The sequence below is a fragment of the Theropithecus gelada genome, chromosome 5, assembly GCF_003255815.1.
Source record: "Theropithecus gelada isolate Dixy chromosome 5, Tgel_1.0, whole genome shotgun sequence".
In the NCBI taxonomy this organism is placed as follows: domain Eukaryota; kingdom Metazoa; phylum Chordata; class Mammalia; order Primates; family Cercopithecidae; genus Theropithecus; species Theropithecus gelada.
The window spans coordinates 117,978,439-118,002,038 of record NC_037672.1 but is presented as its reverse complement, the minus strand read 5'-3'; the positions used below and the strand labels follow the sequence as shown (position 1 = coordinate 118,002,038).

General features: G+C 39.9%; 1 protein-coding gene across 3 annotated transcripts in view; it reads left to right on the top strand.

Annotated features, from left to right (window-relative positions):
* The first annotated feature begins 1,119 nt into the window (after positions 1-1,119).
* PRDM5 (PR/SET domain 5) overlaps positions 1,120-23,600 on the top strand; it is a 225,474-nt gene continuing 202,993 nt past the window's right edge. For all 3 annotated transcript variants that reach the window (XM_025386762.1, XM_025386764.1, XM_025386763.1), the window contains exons 1-2: positions 1,120-1,470; positions 18,319-18,402. In XM_025386762.1, the coding sequence (XP_025242547.1) occupies positions 1,378-1,470; positions 18,319-18,402 (177 nt within the window). In that variant the 5' untranslated portion in view covers positions 1,120-1,377. The remainder of the gene's footprint in view (positions 1,471-18,318; positions 18,403-23,600) is intronic.

Below are 23,600 nucleotides of genomic sequence, written 5' to 3'. Positions count from 1 at the left end.
CAGGAGGCCAACGCTGGAGGATCCCTTGAGCCCAGGAGTTCAAGATCAAGATCAGCCTGGGAGACATAGCTAGGCCCTATTAAAAAAAAAAAAAAAAAAAAAAAAATCTACTTGGGAACTGTCTACGTTCCAAGGGTTTCTTGTAGGGACAGGAATCGTTTCCGTGGTGTGTGTGTAGTCTATAATTTTGTCAGACTTTTGTGTGTGCTTTTAATGGTTTATGAGAACTTCAATTAACAACATCAAATGGTTTCCAAGACAAGACCCTAGAGTAGATAATTACCATATCAAGAGAAAAGAGTAGATGACCCCAGGCTCACCTTGAAGGATGAAACAGGCTTTTAAAGGTCCTGGGCACACTGCACAGCCTAACAGCTTACTAAAAACACTAGAACAACACTTGTGACTTTATTTCATTGTTGTGGCACCAGATTCTATTGTTTGGGTGTCCCCTCCTGTCTCCCACAAATCCACTTCCGTATGTCTGAAAATCCGTAATAGGTCTAATGATTATCAAGCAAGGGAAGTCTCAGGAATACTGTACCTTGAGAAATAATAAGAACTTCCCAGAGGTTATGTTACCATAACATATCTAGTTTCTAGCGCTTTAAACATTAAATTGTTTGCAACATATTTCTCCGTACGTTAATCAACATACTTTGCGAGCCCTTATTAAGTTCTAGCTTCTGCAACAAACGTGAAAAACAGCAAAGATGCATAACTCAAATGTGAGAAGCACGGAAATTTCCTAGACCGGAGGGTTTGTTCTCAGTAGTCGGCAATAAGCTGGTTTTCAGAGTCAGGAACTTGATAAAGTTGTTTTGGAGGATGCCCCAGCTGTGCGAAGGTCCATTTCGTTTTGCATCTGAAGAGAAGCAAGCGAGACTTCCCTACCGGGAGTAAAGGTTCAGCGGGGCAAGGTTCGAACACCCAGAGCTGGACAAAGGCGGGAACGCACGCCGTCGTGCCGGGGCTAGGGGTGCTGACGGCCCGCGTAGCTCGTGGGCCTCCGGGTTTGAGGCCCCGGGGTCAGCCCTGCTACGGGCTTCGCGCCCGGGCGCGGGTCCGAGCAGCCAACTTCGGGCCAATCAGCGAGCGGCGTCCCGGCGCCCGCAGCGCCCAGGCCCGCGCCCCCAGCGCCCCCGCAGCAGGAATGGCAGCAACGGATCCGGGCCGGGCCCGACCCGGGACTAGGAGGGGCTGAGCCGCGGGGGATCCTGGAATCGGCAGGGAGGTGGGGATTCTGGGAGGAAAACTCCATTTCCTCCTTCCCTGCCGGCTTCTCCCCTCTACCCTGGCACCCCAAATTTCGATGTGTCGCCTGCCGGGCGCTGAGCGCCGGTGTTGAGAGAGGCGGTGGCCGCCGCGGCCGGGAAAATGCTGGGCATGTACGTGCCGGACAGGTTCTCACTGAAGTCCTCCCGGGTTCAGGACGGGATGGGGCTCTACACGGCCCGCAGAGTGCGAAAGGTGGGTGACCCGGCGGCGGCCTGCGCGCCCCTGCACCTCGCGCGCCCTGCGCCTCCCGGAGTCGCCCTGCCGCAGGGCCCGGGGCGCGGCGGGCTTCACCCCGGTCGCCCCTCGCCCGGGCCGGGCCAGGCGTTCCGCTGGACGGCCGGGGACCGCGGGGCGCGGCGGGGGTGGCTTTTACTCGCTGCGCCGCCCGAGCAGGCAGCGCCACGTAGGTGGCGGCGGGGCGCGCTCCGCTGCCGGCCGGTCCAGGGGCGGAACTGCCACCGGCCTCCCTGCTGCAAGATGTCTTTCCTCTCTCGCGCAGGAAGTGAGCGCGGCGGGAGCCTCCCTCTTCCTCGGTTACGGGAGTGAGCTGCGTCTTTGCGTTGGCACAGGCACGCGTGGGCGGGAGTCTTCCCCCGCGCGCACGGTGCTCCGCCGCCGCCTCTTTTCCTTTAGGATGCATTAATGTGGCTAGAAACTCTTAACTTTCCATGCGGGGATGGGAAGAACAGCCCAGAGCGCCGCTCCACACAGGCCTTAGAATCTCATTCATACACCCAGCATTTCCTTCCCTCCTGGAATGTGTTATATGTGCCTTCAGGGAGGTGCCAACCAGATAATCTTTGAATGTCTGTACCTTTTTTCTCTGATTTTTTTTTTGGATTTGTCTCCAACATCGGTTCGATCTCTCCAGCCAGAAAGTTACAGGCATGTGGTGAGAGGAAGCACATTGCTCCGTTCGTACAGGAAGGGCCTGGAAGTGTTGGATGTTGAAAGCAAAGGCCTAGGAAGAGAGGCCACAGGAACAGTCCAGCTCTTTGGATTTGATCTTATAATATTATAACTTGTTAGAGTCGTCCTGGCCTCCCTCGTCCCCTTTTCTTAGTAGATATTTTGTAAGATGGAGGTTTGGGCAACAACAGGCTTGTTCAGGTAAGGTATGTTCACAAGAGGTTCAGAGGATGCAGTCAGAGACACTAGGGCGTCTTTCATCTGCATTTAACCCCCTCCCCTTAGCCTCTGACCTAAAGAGCTGGTGAAGAGTAGTAGAAAGTGCTACTAATCTTCAAAAAAGGGCTCCATTGACAACATGATCTCCAGTCATCTTTCAGGGCAAAATTGGAAAAAATAAACCACTTATTTATTTTTTCAAATGGCAGTTGGGGAGAATGTTCAAATGTTAAAAACAGGAATAAATACTTTATCTGAATTAGAGATGTATTGAATAGTTGCCAAATGGCCAAATGTTAAAATCAACATTTTTTGAAGGCCAAATACAACCATCACCAAATGACTTCTGTACAGAGTTCAAATTCTGCTTTTAATTCATTCTTAAAAGATGTGAAAAATTCTCAGACCTTCCTTAAAGGTTTCTGGCTTAAATGTAATTACTTTAAAAATTAAACACAGTTCTTAAAAATCATTTTATTTAATGTTATGAATAGTACTATACCAAACAACTCTACAAAGATTAGAATTATTACATAATCCTTGTTGTTTCCTTGTATTACCATATAGGTTTTTAGAAACAGCTGGCCAACCTCCTATCTTTTGAGATTTTTATTAATTTCAGCTTATTTTTTCATATATTTGATTCTTTGTAAGTATTTTGTTTTTGGGCATGCAATGAAATGAACAGCTTCCAAAATCATCATATATTATTGCATCACTTTACTATTGCAATGATACTTATCTTTTCTTGGCCAGTTTAACTTTAATATATAAAACACATAGAGATTTTCATCCAGATCACATTTAGAATACTTCTCTATATTTCAAAGTGAATATGCAGATGTTTGCTATGAATCCAAACTATTATTGACTTTTAGTTATGATCCCAAAATATTCAGTCACAAGGTCATGGACAGGTTTGTTGATCTCAGAACTGACCCTAAAGGAAGCTTCAGTTCCTTTTCCTTCCGAAATCTGAGGACAAAGACAAGGCTAAAGCCAAATAGCAGACTTTAGCTGAATTGTAAGGCTGCAGCTGAGTATCAATGCATCCCTTACATGCTTGTGGAAGGCAAATGGTCCCTCAATTCTTAGGTATTTTCCAAGTTACCTTGTACTAGACCTAATTCTGGCCATAAATCAAGGGATCTGAGAAGAGAGATTTATCAGCAGCTACATTAAGGACCTTACTTAAAAGTTTTCATGCTCTCTATTCTAAACAAACTTTAGAAGATACCACTTTTAATACATGTGTTGGAAATTACAGATGTTTTGCCACACTTTTATAACACATCTGCTTGTATAACACTCCTGTTTTAGAAAGTGATTGCAATTCAAGCCATCTGTTGATTTCAAATTCAAAGAATCTAATCCAGACTGAGGTTGGGAAATCTTGCTAGAAACCCCACCCACATTACATTCACCAGGTTGAGATGGGATTTTCTTGCTGATAGGACCCCTTAATCCTTCTCTAGTCCTACTCCTTTTCGTGCAGTGCTTCCTAGAGTGGTGGTGTCTTTGCAGCAGAATCACCTAATTCCCTGGCTTTACCTTAGTCCTACTAGATTTTTCCTTGGCAATTATCCTTTTTTGCTGGTCTGTTGCCTCTAATTTTTTTTTCCCAGTATAAAAATCTGTATAGTGACAATTCAAGAAAAGGAAAAGAGTCAGTTAGAAAGCTTTTGAGAAGAAAAAGGAGACCTGAGTTCATTCACACTTTTACACATTGTGATTTGCTAATAATCAGAATAAGGAAAAATAATAAAATTGAAACTTTTTGCATGCTGTGTGCCAGACCCTGTCTAATGCTTGCTGTGTTTTCTCAGGAGCACAGTTGAATGCTTCAGTGAAAATGTGGCATTTTAGGTTGCAAAGTATTATGCAGATTAAAATTAATATTAGTTACTCAAAACTCATAAATTAAGTATACATCCAATAAAAATTTAAAGTTAAGCAAACACCTTACTACATTACATTTTTTGTCTCACGACCATATTTTTCCTAGCTTGCTTATATGATTGACCACCAGTAGGTGGTCTTTTTGACATTGTGCCTGAAACTGCAAAGTGGAAAGGTTATTTCAAGCTCTCAGATTATGTAATTTTAAGGGAAAGATTAAGGTGGAAATATACTACTTGCAGCTTTCTTTCCCTTTAGATATTTTAGGATGTAGGTTTTTCTTCTCTGACTTTCCGTCATTTAATCATTCACATGTGGCAGGTACTGTACAAGGCCCTGGGGATACACAGGTGAGCAAGACAGACAAGGTCTTTTTCTTCAAGGAGCTTGCTTTCTTGTGTGGGGAGATAGGCAGTAAACAAGTAGAAAATGGAAAATTACCAAAATGATTGAGGCACGTGTTAAATTAATTGCAGGAAATAAACAGGATGAGGCATTAAAGAGTAAATGAGGGGTGGGTCTACTTTAGGAGGGCCAGCAGGGAAGGCTTCTCAGAGGAAATGACATCTGAGCAGAGAGCTGAAGTCGCTGAGCCAGCCAGGAGATTCTCTGGGAAGACAAGTGCAGAGAGCCAACCTGTTCAGTGTAAAGCTCTTCCTCCTTTAAAGTGCCTGTCTCTGGGCTTTGGCCAGAGGCATGCTTCCCAGCCTGTGGGATGGCCACTTGGCAGGCTGTAACCTTTTAGGAGAAATAAAGTATTGTCTCCACCTCTCCTTTTCTAAAATTATATCTTGTAATTTTTTTGCTAAGTTAACAGACGTCATCTAATTGGCACATCCTCCTTTTACAGGTGAGAACACTGAAGCCCAGAGAGTTGTAGGGAGTCTTAGAGCTCACAGTTACCTCTCAGATTCCTATGCCTCTCACAGTTCCAACTCCCTCCTTTCCAAACAAAGACACACACCTTGATTCTCACTGAGGGATTTGTACTAAGATCATTTGGTGAGGTAAAATCCTAAGTAAAAATCAATCAATCAATCAATCAATCAATACCTGAAGTAAAGGCTTAAAGGTGAGTTTGTAAAAATATAGTAAGATTTTAAAACAAAAGTCAAATTTTACAAAGTTTAAAAAAATATCAAAGAGAGAAAAAAGCTGAAACAGATAAGTAAATAAAAGCCTGTAGAGGAAAAATCACCATGCATAAATGTTAATACAGGAAGACCAGACTTTGTGGGATGAGGTGTTGTGTTGATCAGCGTAGAAGGTGACTTGTCTGAAGAAACATGGATTTGTAGCCTAGGGCTAAAAATCTGCCAGCCAATGTTTGCTTACGTTTCCTGGTGGCTGATGATAACTTATCTGGAAACATTATTGAAGAAATGTAATCATGAAGCCTGCCATATATGCTGTCTCTTCCCTGTTTTCACACATTCACACTTCTCCATAGTGACTCAAGGCAGCTTTGTATTTCCTGGTGTTGTTAAACATTTTTTTAAATTATGTAACTACTCTAACATTTTCTCCAAAACTCTCTCTCTCTCTATATATATATATTTATATTTTTGTGTGTGTGTGTGATAATGGCAGCTACAATTAATTCAACAAATATTTATTGAACTATGGCAGTTTTTAGGCACTGTTTTAGTTACTAGTGGCAGAAGAGTGAGTGACAGAGACAACGGTCACTAGATGCTTTACACAGTTTTTAGTGAAGTCCTGCAGTAAGCCTGCAAAGGGGCTGTTAGTATCCCTGTTTTATAGATGAGAGAACTGATGTTGAGGAAGGTTATATCAGTCATAAGTGGATTAATGAAAATTTGAACTCAGGTCATTCCATATACCCTTTTCCTTAAAAATGTTTTTTTCTCTATTGTGATGAAATGCTATATTCACAAATATACAAACACATGCACACTTTTAAAAAAAACATGAGTTTACAAAAATAAGAAAAGAGTAAACTCACTTCATCATCTCACATTTTTCATTCGATGGTATCTTGTGGAAATTCCTTTAAGTTACCTACCTTGGCTCTGCTTTTTTTAATGTCTGAATATAGTCTAGGCTGTGGATATGCTGTAATTTGTATTTATTTAGGTCTTGTTTTACACATTCATTTAACAAATCTTTATCACTGTATATGCCAAGACCTATACTATTCACTTTGGGGTACAATAGTGAAGAAAATTGGTATTCTGGCTCTTGGGGAGCTTGCATTCCAATAAGGGAAGACACAAAATAACAGACCTATCAGACCTAACTTTTATACTATGTTAAATATGATAAGCATTATAGAAAAAAGAAAAAGAGCTAGGTATGGTTGACTTGGCAGAAAAGGTGTGTGTGTGTGTGTGTGTGGGATGTTATACGTGTTAGATGGGTCAGTTCATCCTCACTAAACAGGAGAGATTTGGGCAATTATTTGAAGGGTGGTAGGAAATTAGCCAAACATATCTGCGGGAAGAGCATTCTAAGTGCAGAAGGGGCAGCTACAGTAAAGGACCTAAGACGGGAGTTTGCCTGTTGCTGTCCAAGAACAAGGTGGTCAGTGTGGCTGGAATGAAGTGAACAAGCAAGCAAGTAGTTGAGGAGGTCAGAGGGCTAGTGAAGGGATGAGTATTAGGGGAAGATCCACTGCTTAGAGCCCTTTAGGCCACTGCAAAGCCTTTGGCTTTTACTTTGAGTGAAAGGAGAAGGCACTGCTGAGTTTTGAGCAAAGGAGTGACATAGGTTTATCAAGCATGCCTCTGGCTGTTCTGTTGAGAATAGTTTGCCCATTTATCAAACATGACTCTGGCTGTTCTGTTGAGAATAGTTTGCCACAGGACAAGTGTGTGAACTGGGAGAGTTAGGATTCTACTGCAGTAATCCATGTGAGAGGTGATGACAGTTTCGACCAAGATAGTGGCTACTTTGGTAGTGTAGGGGTAATAGAATATGCTGATAGGATTGGATATGAAGTGTGAAAGAATGGGAAGGATTCAGGATGATTCCAAGGATTTTAGCCTGAGGAATTGGAAGGATTGGATTGTCAGCCAGCAACTGAGATGGGGAAGGTTGTGGGCAGAGCAGGTTTGAAGAGGGCAGATCAGGGGTTCAGTTTAAGGCATGTTGTTTTTGAGATGTCTGTTAGACAGCAAAGGGATATGTGAAAGTGAGATACAATTATATAATGCAATTCCTCCTTCCCATTCTTTAAAATGTCACACATTTTATGTTACATGTTATAAATCTTACAGTACATTTTTACTCTTGTTTCTTTAGATTATCAGTGATCTTTTAGGGCAATTACAATGAAGACAAATTGTCTTTGTTATGTTACCTTTACTTTTTATCATTACATTTATTTATTTATTTATTTATTTATTTGACAGAGTCTTGCTCTGTTGTCCAGGCTAAAGTGCAGAGGCGTGATCTCAGCTCACTGCAACCTTTGTCTCCCGCGTTCAAGCTATTCTCCTGCCTCAGCCTCCTGAGTAGCTGTGATTACAGGCGCCTACCACCACACCTGGCTAATTTTTGTATTTTTAGTAGGGTTTTACCATGTTGGCCAGGCTGATCTCGAACTCCTGACCTCAAGTGATTTGCCCACCTCGGCCTCCCAAAGTGCTGGGATTACAGGGGTGAACCACCGTGCCTGGCCCATTTATTTATTTTGAACTAAGTTTCTGTCTGGTATCATATTCTGAATGCTGAAGAACTTCATTTAACATTTCTTATATCACTTGTCTTCTGGCAATGAATTTTCTCAGCCTTTATCTGCCCTTCTGCCCTGCTGTTGTTGTTCTTCCCACAATGGACTTTGCTGTGTTATTTTTTGGTGTGGGGTGAGCTGATGGTGAGGGGTATGGGAGAAGGGTCTCTGTTGTCTTGTTCCATTCTCCCTCTTATGTAGGCTTTCTCTGCCTGGGCCCTGGGAGTTGGGCTTTCTCAATATGCCTGTTCCTCTTCCCCAGGAGAGCTCATCTTTTGCCTTGTGTCAGTGGTTGGTCTTTTGTGGGTGAATATTTCTTGTCCCTTCCCCAGTGGTAGGGGTCCTTTGATGGTTGTGGTCTAAGTGCTTGAGCCTGTACTGTTTCCTGCCCTTCTCCCTGCAGCGGTGGATCTTTACTGGGGTCATCCTGGGGATGACATAGTTTGCTGCTTTTCTTGCAGTGGCTAAAGGCTTTCTTCTGATATGAGAAAAAGGTCAGGACAGGAGGTGTACACTGTCATGCCATTCTTGCAGCAGCTGCTGTTCCGCTCTTGCATGCCAGCACCACTGAGGAAGTCTCTCTTTGTTTTCCCATCTGTTCCCAAACCTCTCTCACATAGGGAGGTCCTTGGAAAAGAATGTGAGCATGCCTGTGAGCATCCCTTGGGTCTGGGGCTTGCCATAGTTCTATACCTTCATGCTGTCTCACATTCCTCCTTTAGCAAGTGGTTAAAATGTTAGTTGATTTTTTACTTGTTTGGATGGTGGATAGAGGAGGACACTGGCCACAGGTAAGCTAGTGCTCTCCTTAAGAAAAGTTACGATTTTGCAGTTTATCATTCTCATTGTTAGGATAGTAGTGATACTTCTACTAACCTTCTTGGTGGAAACTGAACTTTTATATATTTTTTATTTCAATAGCTTTAGAGGTACAAGTGGTTTTTGGTTACACGGATGAATTGTATAGTGGTGAAGTTTGAGATTTTGGTGTACCCCTCACTGAGTAATGTATATTATATCCAATATGGAGTTTGGATACCCCTCCTAGCCTATCTCTTCTGAGTGTCCAGTGTTCATTATACCACTCTGTATGCCTTTGTGTACCCACAGCTTAGCTCCCATTTGGAAGTGAGAACATATGATATTTGACTTTCCATTCCTGAGTTACTTCACTTAGAATAATGGCCTCCAGCTAGATCCAAGCTGCTGCCAGAGACATTATTTTGTTGTTTTTTATGGCTGAGTAGTATTCTATTGTGTATATATACCACATTTTCTTTTATCAACTCATAGGCTGATGGGCAGTTAGGTTGATTCTATATCTTTATAATTGTGAATTGGGCTGTGATAAACTACATGTGCAGGTGTCTTTTTGATACAATGCAGTTGATACAAAGCATTTCCCCTGCTTGCACTCACTCTGTCCTGCAGCCTTGTGAAGAAGGTGCCTGCTTCTCCTTTGCCTTCCACCATGATTCTGAGTTTCCTGAGGCCTCCCTCAGCAATGTGGAACTGTGAGCTAGTTAAACCTCTTTCCTTTATAAATTACCCAGACTTAGGGAAGTTCTTTATAGCAGTCTGAGAATAGACTAATACACTTCTCATCCCTTCAAAAAAATACTCTGGAGTTATGTTTTTATATGTAAGGTTTCCTGGATCTATTCTCTAAATATCATATTTTTATCTGTCCATGGTTTTCACTTGAGGTTTTGTTTTTGAATTTGATTATAAATATCATATTTTTATCTTTCCATAGTTTTCACTTGAGAATTTTTTTTTGAATTTGATTCTTGTCACTTTCTTTCAATTCATTCTCTAAAGATAAATATCTTTAAGTTAATGGTTTTTAACTCTTAAAAGGTTTTTTTTTTTTTTTTTTCCCCCTAGTGCTGTATTTGAATCTCCTTAAATTTTCTTAGGTAATTCAGGTATTCCCTTTAGTTGAGGTATTCTGTCTGCTGTAGAACACAGAGCGTGGGTCTCATTTTTCTGCCTTATCTTCCTCTTTCTAGCAGCTTTGCTCCTTTGTATGGGCTATATCCCTTGGTTAACTCACTGGAGCTCAAGACTGGTTATTGAATAGTCTTCTGTGGCTTCAGTCCTGCAGGTGGTAGAAGGCAAATGGGTCTCTCTTCAGTGGGCCTGCACTAGCAGATAGGCTGTCAGTTCCCTGTCAGTCAGCTTTCTGGTCTCCTTGTACTTTCCTGGGCATCAAGAGCAGGAAAAATTGTGGGTTGTGGCCCCTTTCAAATTCTTTTTGGGATTCCCTGGTTTTCAGCCCTTGTCCCTGGTTACTCTGCTGTTTTCTACTTTATTACCAAGTCCACTGGAGAGAACACCTCGCACCAGTTGTCTGTCAGAACCTAAGGCTTCATTTGCACCTATCTGCCCACAGATGCTAGTAGTAGTTGTTTTGCTCCAGAGAAGAAAGTAACTTAGGTTTGAGGGTGAAGGGGAAAGGTGCTGCCTTCAGGTCACCATATACCCACAATTATTATTTTTTTCACATCTCTGCATTTCCGTTTTGTGTTATTTCATAAGTGATGCATTTCGTAAAGAAGAATTCTGTTTTATTATAGGCACCACTACATTTCTTTCCCCTGAGCTCTGCTATATCAACTGGAGTAAGAGAGACAACTGCAGTAATTAAACTTGGAGTTTTTGTTCTCCCTTTAACAGAAAGTTGGCAAATGGAACAAGATGTTTGTGGCCGTTAGTTCAGTGGCTCAAAATGTCAGGGCAGAAGTCTTTGCAATTCTCTTGGACTCAAGATGGCTGCTTCAGCCCCAGCTATCATGCTCATATTCCAGGTGGAGAGAAACAGGATTGGGTATACTTTCCAGTTGACTCAGCTTCATTTAAGAACTTGTGTGATAGTTCCATACAATGATTTCTGCTCGCAGGTTGTTTGCTCCACTCTCTTCAAGATAAATGTAGTATTTTACCTGGATACATTAGTACCCTGAACAAGATCAGTGTTCCAGTACTAAGGGGAATGGATATAGGGAGGCAACTAGTCTGCCTCAGACTTCCTACAGTTTGGAAGGAAGATTGGTTATTTTTCACATTGAACTTTTAAAAAACACATTAATATACTATTGAAGGTCTAATTGTATTGCAAGGGCACATACATGCACAGTAGTTCAACATTGAAACATAATTATGTTCTAAGTGGGGACTCCAGTCTCCTTCTGTGAAAAACATCATTATTTCAAATATGAATGACTCAATTGCAGATTGATTCACTTTAATGTATTTATGTCACCTGTATGTATATTTTTTATTTCCGAACTATTTCAAAGTAAATTACAGACATTGTGACAATTGACCCCTCAATACTTTAGCGTAAGGACATTCTCTTAAATAGCCATGATGCCGTTTTAGCAAATCTAACAAAAATAACAGTAATTTCCTAATGTCTTCTAATGCTAGCCCATATTTAAATTACTCCAGTTGCCTACAAAATGTTTTTATAGATATTTTTGAACCAGGATCTGATCAAAGACTACATATTACATTTAGTTATGTCTATTAAATATCCCTTTAATTCCTCCCCCCCACTTTGTAACAACAGTGACTCTCTGAAGAGATCATGCCCGTTGTAGAGTATCTCACATCTGGATTTACCTGATTACATTCCCAGGGCTTTATTTAACTTGTTTCTCTATCTTCTATAATTCCTGCAGTCTGGAAATTAGATATAAATATTTCTGGCAAAAATACATTATGGAGTGATGCTGGTTTATCTGTGCTGCATAATAGTAGGGGGCATATAATGTGTCTGGCTTCCTACTGTTACTGATGCCAACATTGGATTTAGGTAATTTTTCTATTGTAAATGTACTGTTTCCCCTTTGTTCTTAGCAAGTAGTCAGTGAGCTGTTACTACTATATGGATATTTGTTTTCACCATCAACCTTTTGCCTAATGGTTTTAGTATCCACGGAGAATTCTTGACAAATCAGTAATATTATTAAGGATTTCAAAATGGCGATTTGCTAACTCAGATATTCCCCCTTTATTTATAAGTTAGCATTCTCCTGTAAAGAAGAGCTTTTCATCATCAATTTCTGCTGTCTGGTTATCCTGAACTATGGTTACTATTGAAAAGTCTGGACCAAATGCTTAATTCCTTTTCTTTACTAATTTTAATAATAACTTATCCTCTAATGATAGCAAATAAGATTTTTAAAAAATTTCCTTTTTTCTCTCACTGATGGTATGGACTTACAAATTTGTTAATGTGTTTCGATCAGTTATCCTTTTGTCCCCTTTGAGTCTCAAATTGTTCTAAATTTGGTCTGTGGAAGCTCTTTCTATTGGGATTTAAAAACTGGAAGGAATCTTGGAATCAACTAATCTAAATCCCTAAGTTTTGTAGATAAGGAAGCTGAGGCTTAGAAGATAGTGCTTTTCCCCACAATTCTGAGAGAGAGATCTTCAGTGAATCTTGTTTTTAACTTACTAATAGCATTCAGCCAAATGAGAGAAAATGGCCCACATTTTTGCAATCATACAGTTTTTGTTTATTAAAAGTTACTGTCTAGTCCAGTGAATAGCAGATTGAATGAATTAATTATCTGCTTTATTCAGAAACAGTTTGAACAAAAACAAAGATACTCCATTATGGACTGGACATTGGATCAGTCTGAGAAGTGAGTTTGACTCAGACAGTTTGGTGTGTACAGGCTGAATTTATCTTGAAGTCACATTTTATTTGACCTGCACAGTGTTGAATTCTTGGAATTCATTGCCAGTGTAAAAAATTCAGTGATTTCACACACAAATTTGAGTTAGTAGCTTCTCTAAAAATAATGTATATATCCGGCAACATTGGGTCCACATGGTGATATAGCAACATTCAACTGGAGTGGAAAAAGTTTTTGGGTGGCATGCCCTTTCCACCTTACCTCCTGGCTACTCTCTAACATATCATTTACAGGTTTATTGTTGGGTATCTGGTGTTGTGTTGCCTTACTGCCTAACTTGTAAGTGTTTGAGGTGGTGACTCTTGAGATAGAAGCTAAGAAGCCTAGGAAAGTTCTTGCAAAGAAATCACAGATCAAAGGTAATACCACTAATGCAGGGACAAATGGACAGCAAGAAAATGGAAGAGCGGACAGTTTTCCTATCTGCTAGTGTGAAATTTTCAGCAGATTTACTACAAAAAGTAAAACCAATGATGTCGGGAAATCAGCCAGAAATTTTTGAAGTTTTCAAGAAGAGTGCTTGAAACACTGAATTTTCAAAGATGTTCTTTGAAACCAATGAGAACAAAGATACAATATATCAAAATCTTTGGGACACATTTAAAGGAATGTGTAGAGGGAAATTTATAGCACTAAATGCCCACAAGAGAAAGCTGGAAAGATTTAAAATTGACACTCTAACATCACAATTAAAAGAACTAGAGAAGCAAGAGCAAACACATTCAAAAGCTAGCAGAAGGCAAGAAATAACTAAGATCAGAGCAGAACTGAAGGAGATAGAGACACAAAAAACCCTCCAAAAAATCAATGAATCCAGGAGCTGGTTTTTTGAAAAGATCAACAAAATTGATAGACTGCTAGCAAGACTAATAAAGAAGAAAAGAGAGAAGAATCAAATAGACACAATAAAAAATGACAAAGGGGATATCACTACCGACCCCACAGCAATACAAACTACCATCAGAGAATACTATAAACACCTCTACGCAAATAAACTAGAAAACCTAGGAGAAATGGATAATTTCCTTGGACACTTACACTGTCCCAAGACTAAACCAGGAAGAAGTTGAATCCCTGAATAGACCAATAGCAGGCTCTGAAATTGAGGCAATAATTAATAGCCTATCAACCAAAAAAAGTCCAGGACCAGACGGATTCACAGCCGAATTCTAACAGAGGTATAAAGAGGAGCTGGTACCATTCCTTCTGAAACTATTCCAATCAATAGAAAAAGAGGGAATCCTCCCTAACTCATTTTATGAGGCCAACATCATCCTGATACCAAAGCCTGGCAGAGACACAACAAACAAAAGAGAATTTTAGACCAATATCCCTGATGAACATCAATGCAGAAATCCTCAATAAAATACTGGCAAACTGAATCCAGCAGCACATCAAAAAGCTTATCCACCATGATCAAGTGGGCTTCATCCCTGGGATGCAAGGCTGGTTCAACATACGCAAATCGATAAATGTAGTCCAGCATATAAACAGAACCAAAGACAAAAACCACATGATTATCTCAATAGCTGCAGAAAAGGCCTTTGACAAAATTCAACAGCCCTTCATGCTAAAAACTCTCAATAAATTCGGTATTGATGGAATGTATCTCAAAATAATAAGAGCTATTTATGACAAACCCATAGCCAATATCATACTGAATGGGCAAAAACTGGAAGCATTCCCTTTGAAAACTGGCACAAGACAAGGATGCCCTCTCTCACCACTGCTATTCAACATAGTGTTGGAAGTTCTGGCTAGGGCAATCAGGCAAGAGAAAGAAATCAAGGGTATTCAGTTAGGAAAAGAAGAAGTCAAATTGTCCCTCTTTGCAGATGACATGATCGCATATTTAGAAAACCCCATCATCTCAGTCCAAAATCTCCTTAAGCTGATAAGCAACTTCAGCAAAGTCTCAGGATACAAAATCAATGTGCAAAAATCACAAGCATTCTTATACACCAGTAACAGACAAACAGAGAGCCAAATCATGAATGAACTCCCATTCACAATAGCTTCAAAGAGAATAGAATACCTAGGAATCCAACTTACAAGGGATGTAAAAGACCTCTTCAAGGAGAACTACAAACCACTGTTCAGTGAAATAAAAGAGGACATAAACAAATAAAAGAACATACCATGCTCATGGATAGGAAGAATCAATATTGTGAAAATGGCCATACTACCCAAGGTAATTTATAGAGTCAATGCCATCCCCATCAAGCTACCAATTACTTTCTTCACAGAATTGGAAAAAACTGCTTTAAAGTTCATATGGAACCAAAAAAGAGCTCTCATTGCCAAGACAATCCTAAGTCAAAAGAACAAAGCTGGAGGCATCATGCTACCTGACTTCAAACTATACTTCAAGGCTACAGTAACCAAAGCAGCATGGTACTGGTACCAAAACAGAGATATAGACCAATGGAACAGAACAGAGTCCTCAGAAATAATACCACACATCTACAGCCATCTGATCTTTGACAAACCTGAGAGAAACAAGAAATGGGGAAAGGATTCCCTATTTAATAAATGGTGCTGGGAAAATTGGCTAGCCCTAAGTAGAAAGCTGAAACTGGATCCTTTCCTTACTCCTTATACGAAAATTAATTCAAGATGGATTAGAGACTTAAATGTTAGACTTAAAACCATAAAAACCCTAGAAGAAAACCTAGGTAATACCATTCAGGACATAGGCACGGGCAAGGACTTCGTGTCTAAAACACCAAAAGCAACAGCAACAAAAGCCAAAATTGACAAATGGGATCTAATTAAATGAAAGAGCTTCTGCACAACAAAAGAACCTACTATCAGAGTGAACAGGCAACCTACAGAATGGGAGAAAATTTTTGCACATCTACTCATCTGACAAAGGGCTAATATCTAGAACCTACGAAGAACTCAAACAAATTTACAAAAAAACACAACCCCATCAAAAAGTGGGCAAAGGATATGAACAGACATTTCTCAAAAGAAGACATTCATACAGCCAACAGACACATGAAAAAATGCTCATCATCACTGGCCATCAGAGAAATGCAAATGAAAACTACAATGAGATACCATCTCACACCAGTTAGAATGGCAATCATTAAAAATAAGTCAGGAAACAACAGGTGCCGGAGAGGATGTAGAGAAATAAGAACACTTTTACACTGTTGGCGGGATTGTAAACTAGTTCAACCACTGTGGAAAACCGTATGACGATTCCTCAAGGATCCAGAACTGGAAATACTATATGACCCAGCCATCCCATTACTGGGGATATACCCAAAGGATTATAAATCATGTTGCTATAAAGATACATGCACGCGTATGTTTATTGTGGCACTATTCACAATAGCAAAGACTTGGAATCAACCCAAATGTTCATCAGTGACAGAATGGATCAAGCTTTAAGTCCTTTAATAATCTTCCTAGGCCTGCATCCAAGCAGGCTTCCCCCCAACCCCCCAACCCCCCAACCCCCCGATCCCATTGCATTTATTTCAGTTTCTATTCTTTCCTCTTTAGTCCTCTGAACACTACTGAATTGATAGATTCACTTTTTTTCTCCCCTCCAAATTTGTACTGCAAAGAGAAATTGATTGGTTTGGATAGATCAGTTACTTTGGAAAGTGTGTACTTAGATTATTATTACTTTCTGTAATAGTTGATAAAGGCTAAATACATGACAGAGTGGAGAGAAAATTGAACCACATTCATTCATATTTAACCCTCACATTTATTACAAAAAACACATCTTATTTTTTGGTCTGTTTTCTAGATTGGCTTTAACATAAGCTCACAGTTTCTTCAATTCAGTACTCAATGTATTGAGTGTGTACATTGGGCAATTGCATGGCCCAGGTCATTGCTAAATTGTAGTCAATGGAAAGCTGAGGAGGTGGCATCAGGCAGCCTCAGCAGTGGGTCATGCAGCTGTCTGTCAGGGTTTTGAGTGTTGGCTTGGTGAAGTGGATGGTGCCTGAGCACTCCACTCAGAATAAACCATTGGTTCCTGATACTATGTCTAATCATTGCCACCTGATTGATCTTAATCAAGCAAACTATTTCAACTCCGAGGCTCAGTTTTCTTAGTTGTTAAACGGGGAAGCTCCCACATAGGATTATTTGGAGTGTGGCACATGGTAAGTGTTAACTTTTCTCCCCTGTTCTTGTGGAGCTTTTCCTACCTGCCATCAAATCCTGGTTAGGTCCCGTCTGGAGGAGAGAAGTGATTACTTTGTAAAGAAAGCCTCTTTGGGGCTGTTGTGTTTGAGTGTGATGTTGAATACCCATTTCAGCATGAGGGGACTAGTGAGACATGAGAGGATTGCAGAGCAGGCTTCTAGCTTCTCTAAAATTGGCTATCTAACCTTTCTGTTAATATCTCTAATGTTATGAGTAGTCAGCACTCTCCCTGTTTCTTTGCTATGCCTGTGTTCAAATTACTTGCAATTATAGTCTTGATTTGAGGAATCTCTGTGGGTATTTTCTGCCCCTAAGTTAACATTAAAGAAATGGTCTTCCTGGCTCTGCCAGTATTTATGGCTTCTCAGGACCTCTTTCTTCATCTGTAAAAGGAGGGGGCTGGGTTAACTATTAATATTTGTAATTCCTTTAAGTGTTAAAATTTTACTATTCTCAGGAGTTGGGTGTTCTGTTGTTCATTAAGTAATTTATATCTTTGAAACATTGCCTTGGTGGTTATCTTTTCTCCTTACAATGTTCATCAAAAGAGATTTTGTTGGTTTTTTTCTTTCATCACCTCCATGTGAAGGGTAGGATTCTGCTGAAAAATAGTCATAGGCAGGTTTAGAAGCACAAGTGGCTCTGTGTCTCCTCTGCACACATTGCAACAAAACATCTGGTTGGACAAATTCAACTCATTCCCAATGTCTCTGCAGTCCCTGCTTTGGTCACTTTAAAGAGAAAAGAGTGTTACTTGCTCATTGAACATGTCTTTAACAGTCCCTTTAGGGTAGATTGAAGGACAGCCCATTTCCAGATTCTGATTTTAACAGAGACCAGAATTCTGTATCTCAAAGTAATAACACTGGTGTTTCTCGTGCAGGTGGGCTTCAAAGCACACGCTTTGAGAAAGCCTGGTTTAAAGTGTGCCCATTTGCCTGTTTGAAAGATTGGCAGGCAAATTTAAAGTTTATTTATGAACACTCTTCCTCTGAGAATGGCAAGCCCACTTCTTTCTTGTCCAGAATATGGATGAATTTATGATTTTTATGGAAACCAGGTGATTTTCTGCCTGGTGGGCTTGTCTCTCAAGTCAGACAAAACTCAGTGCTTTTTTCAGCATCGCTTGCCAGAGGCTATGAAGAGGATGGAAACATATGAAATACAATGTCCAATACCTCCTCAGAATTTGAAAGTAAATGATGTAACCCTTTTATGTTGGCTCCTATGTTGTGGATTTAGCGTTTTAGGCTAAAAACAGATTAAGTTGGATTGTAAATAAACATTTTGTGTTGGGTAAATTAGTTAATATTTTAAAAGTGTCTCTTCTTTGGGCATGAAGATTTGCAGAAAAACATTCCAGAAGAAAAAAATAGTTTATTTTAGTATGTTGATTTATTGTACTAATCCTTGTTCAATATAATCATTACTACTCAGGGTGAGAAGTTCGGACCCTTTGCTGGAGAGAAGAGAATGCCTGAAGACTTGGATGAAAATATGGATTACAGGTTAATGTGGGAGGTGAGGATATGACTGTTATTTTAATGTTAAAAATATATTTCTTTTGTACCATTTAATGCATTTTTAAGGCTACGTTAATTGATATTGATTCCAGTTAAGTATTTAAGTATTGAAATGTTGTAGTTTTTTTTTTTTTTTTTGAGATGGAGATTTGCTCTTGTTGCCCAGGCTGGAGTGCAATGTTGCGATCTCGGCTCACTGCAACCTCCGCCCCTGAGGTTCAAGCGATTCTCCTGCCTCAGTCTCCTGAGTAGCTGGGATTACAGGCACATGCAAACACGTCTGGCTAATTTTGTATTTTTAGTCGAGACAGGGTTTTGCCACATTGGCCAGGCTGGTCTTGAACTTCTGACCTCAGGTGATCTACCTGCCTTGGCCTCCCAAAGTGCTATGATTACAGGCGTGAGCCACTGTGCCCATTTGTATATAAAACATATACAAATATGTTCTACGATGTTCACTTGATGATGCATGATGATGCATAAAAAAAAAGTTTTAGTTTTTAAAGAAAGTTTAGCTTTTTTTTCTTTTTTTTAAGAGAAAATGGACTGTTGAAATATCTTACTAGACATTTGTTTTAGAGATCTGAAGTTCCTCATCGAAAAATAAGTGTGATGTTTGAATTTCAAAATAAGCGTGCCCTGAATTTAGAACTTGACTTCTGTAAATATTATACTTATTATTTTTTTTATTTAGTAGTTGAAGTTCTAATTGTATAGAAACAAATCTCAGTTTCATGTTGTAATAAAGGCCCGCCTTAAAATGTACCTTACCTTGAAAAATACATAGTTAAGGAGCTGTAATACTAGAGACAGTCTTTTGCAATCTAAAGTTTCACTTAGGCAGAGATCTGTATATACCAGTATATATCTGCATGTTATGAGAATTTTCATCTTAGTTTATGCCAATTATATTCGTTGCTGTTCTTTTCTAGGTATTAGAAAAAGGACCCAAGGTATCAAAATAGGAAAGCAGCGGTGTAGACTATTGAAACAAAAATTTGGAAAATGCAGTCCTAGGAATTATATATTCATGTATTACTTAATGACAGGGATTCATTCTAAGAAATGCATCATCAAGTGAACATCGTAGAACATATTTGTACAAGCCTAGATGGTATAGCCTACTGTATTCCTAAGCTATATGGTATAGCCTATTGCTCCTGGACTATAAGCCTGTACAGCATGTTACTGTACGAATAATGGAGGCAGTTGGAAGACAGTGGCAAGCATTTATGGATCCAACATATCTAAGCAAGCCAGGCACAGTGGCTTATGCCTAATTCCAGCTACTCAGGAGGCTAAGGCAGGAGGATTGCTTGAGGCCAGGGGTTGGAGCCCAGCCTGAGTGACATAGCAACCGAATCTCTAAAAAAAATATAAAAAATTATCTGGGCCTTTTGGTACATGCCTGTAGTCCCAGCTACTCAGGAGGTTGAGGTGGGAGGATTGCCCGAGCCCAGGAGTTCAAGGCTGCAATGAACTATGATCATGTCATTGCACTCCAGTCTAGGCAACAGAAGGAGACCCCTTCTCTAACAAATGAAATTGAAAAAGATCTAAATACAGAAAAAGTACAATAAAAATAATGTATTATAATCATATGAGACCACCATTGTATATACAGTCCGCTGTTGACCGAAACATTGCATTGTGGCACAAGGCTATTTGATAGTTTGTATGAGGAGGGTAAGACCTGAGATACATGTAGGAGGTAGAGATTACACAGCAAGAAAAGGTTGGAAAACTAGAGTAAGGAACTACACATAGAGAGTCTCTCTGTGCTTGTATCAGTAAGGGTCTTCAGAGAAATAGAACCAAGGAGATTGTGTATATTTTTATTTATTATAAGGTATTATCTTACGTTATTGTGGTGGTAGCAAGTCTGAAATCTGTAGGGCAGGTCCTCAGGCTGAAACTTCAGGCAGAAAGATGATGCTGCGGTCTTGAGGCAGAATTTCTTCTCCAGGATACCTTCGTTTTTGCTCTTAAGGGGTATGACTAAATGGATGAGGGCCACACACATTATGGAGCGTGATCTCCTTTACTTACAGTAAACTGATTGTAGGTGTTAACTGTATCTACAAAATACCTTTACTCCTATATCAGCGTTTGATTAAATTAAAATACCTTTACTCCTATATCAATGTTTGATTGTTAGATGTTAACCGCATCTACAAAATACCTTTACTCCTATATCAGCGTTTGATTAAATCAAAATACCTTTACTCCTATATCAGTGTTTGATTGTTAGATGTTAACTGCATCTACAAAATACCTTTACTCCTATATCAGCGTTTGATTAAATAATTGGGTACTATAGCCTATCCAAGTTGACACATAAAACTATCAGTGTGTTATCTGTAAGCAAAATGCATTTTTAAGCATCACCCGTATTGTTGAAACTGCTGGGGGTGGGGAGTGGAGGTGACTGAGAAAGGATTCTAAAAGGTTTCTTCAGTGCAAGTGATAGAAAATGGAAATTAATAATATAGTCCTCACTATAATTTAAGTGGGAAATGTTATTGATATTGCCTGAATTTAGCCTGCTGTTTTGTTTACTGTTATGAACTGAAACATCTTAATGGCTTTCACTATTTTTCTATAAGGTCTTAATTTTCTCAGCAGTTAATTCTTTTACTATGAAGGATTTTCAGAAACCAAACATTTATGTGACCAAAAAAACCTGACAACTTAGTAAGTCATAAAATGATAAAAATAATACATTTTTAACTGTTTTTTTTCTTTTTTAAAAATTTTATTTGTATACATTTAAGGGGTACAAATTCAATTTTTAACGTGTTATTAATGGTTTTTGATACTTGTTATCTGAAAATTTTAGTGTGATGATCACATTAATGTTTTGTGTAGCTATGAGGTATCATTAAACAGATAATTTTTATTTTAAAAGGAAGACTTGCATGTAAAACAGAATCATTTTTGTACTATTATATAGTTGATAGTTCCGCAGTACATCATCTAGTTTTGCATTATCTATTCCTGTGGTTCTTTAATGTCTTTGCATTATTATTTTGTTTTCACACTAGTTGTCTCCAGCTCTCTCACTCTGCTACCCAAGGAGCTATTGATTTTATACATTTTTATGCTCAGGTAATGGTACACTCAACGTGATTGCCATTCTCTATTTCATTTTACTTCACCCTTTATGTCTTTGTTTTGAACAAGTAATATTTGTACTTGTTATACAATTCAGAAGGTAGAAAAGGATATTGATAAAAAGTCTCTGTTCCCTTCCAGCCTGGTTTTTTCACCTGAGACCTTTTGATACATTTAATCCCTTAGTTTACATACCTTCCCCCTCCCCTTCTGGTTCTTTTTCTTCTTGGTCTCATCTTCATTTTGGATTGTCAGCCATTGTATTAGTCTGCTCTCATGCTGCTAATAAAGACATACCCGAGACTGAGTAATTTATAAAGGAAAGAGTTGTTTTTTTTTCGTTTTGTTTTTTCTTTTTTTTGAAGAAGGAGTCTCCCTCTGTCACCCAGACTGGAGTGCAGTGGTGCGATCTTGACTCACTGCAACCTCCATCTCCTGGGTTCAAGAGGTTCTCCTGCCTCAGCCTCCCAAGTAGCTGGGATTGCAGGTGCATGCCACCACACCCAGCTAATTTTTGTATTTTTAGTAGAGACAGGGTTCCACCATGTTGGCCAGGCTGGTCTTGAATTCCAGACCTGAAGTGATCTGCTGGCCTCAGCCTCCCAAAGTTCTAGGATTTCAGGTGTGAGTCACCATGCCCAGCCAGGAAAAAGGTTTAATGGTCTTACAGTTCCATATGGCTGGGATGGCCTCACAATCATGGTGGAAGGCAAAGGAGAAGCAGAGGCATGTTTTACATGGTGGTAGTCAAGAGAGTTTGTGCAGGAGACTCCCGTTTATAAAACCATCACATCTCGTAAGACTTATTCACTACCACGATAACAGTATTGGGTAAACCGCCCCAATGATTTTATTATCTCCACCTGGCCCTGCCATTTACATGTGGGGATTATTACAATTCATGGTGAGATTTGGGTGGGGACACACAGGAAAACCATATCAGCCGTTCCCTGCTCTGCCCAGTTGTGCAGCTGGGCAGGGGAAGGGACAGATTCTGTGGTAGGTCTTCTAGAGGGAACATTTAAAGAACAACACCTTTAGAATTGCGGAGTTATTGCTTGCTATCTTTAATCTTATCTCTTATTATGTTGAGTGAGCAAGCTGCTTCCAAACCCTGAGTTATACTATTGAAGGTCCTTTTTAATAATTATTATTATCATTTTAGCTTTGGAGGTGCTAGGATTCAGAAAGAGCGAGATACAGGAGAATAACTGGTTCTATTACTGGTTCTATGTCTGTCCCTTGTGGAACTGTTTGAGTCTTTTCAAAGGGAGATAATGAGCCTTCCCTCCTCTGGTGAGTAAATTTAAATTGGTTATGGGAGTCATTTCTGCTAGGCCCCATAGCTACGTTGCTAACCACAATGAAGCTCTCAAATGAATAATCCGTCTCAAGCCAATAGTTACGTATATTGTGGTTATGGAACATGAACCAGAACCTGGTGGTAGTGTCTGGAAAATGATGTCATGTGAGAGACCATGTGGCCTAACTCTTTCTCGGTTTATACCTGTATTCTGCTTAAGATGCCAATGGTTCTGGTGGACAAGGCCAGGAGCCCCTGAGGAGCCATTTCATATCAAAGAACTTGGAGGTACCAGTCAGGATTGAGCCTCCTGGTAGGTGTGAGCCTCTGTGAGCTTGGGACAGTATATGAAGGGACCTTAGGATCATGGGGAGCACTGATAGTGTCTGCTGCCACCTCTCCTTCTTTGTCCAAAGGTGTAGCTTAGAGCTTACTGATGCCCACTGCTTCAAAGCGCTCACTAATACCTCAGTTACTTTCTGTATTGGCCATCAGGATTTGAGCTTGGTCTCTGAATAGACTGAGTATTGTGGGTCTTTAATCTTTCTTGATCACCTCTGATTTTTACTTTTCTTTTAAAATTAAGTGCTTAAGCAGAAGAACTCTGGATTTCTCGGGCCTCAGGCATATTACAAAGCTTGAGGATAGGAACCAGTGTTTGACTGTAAATGCTTCCGTTTGACAATTTGGTGGAATGTACCCAGTTTTCTGCATTGTATTCCATTCTTATCTTAATTAGAAGTCTTTCTGTCGACTTTTTGCCAGGTGGTTTGGAGCTT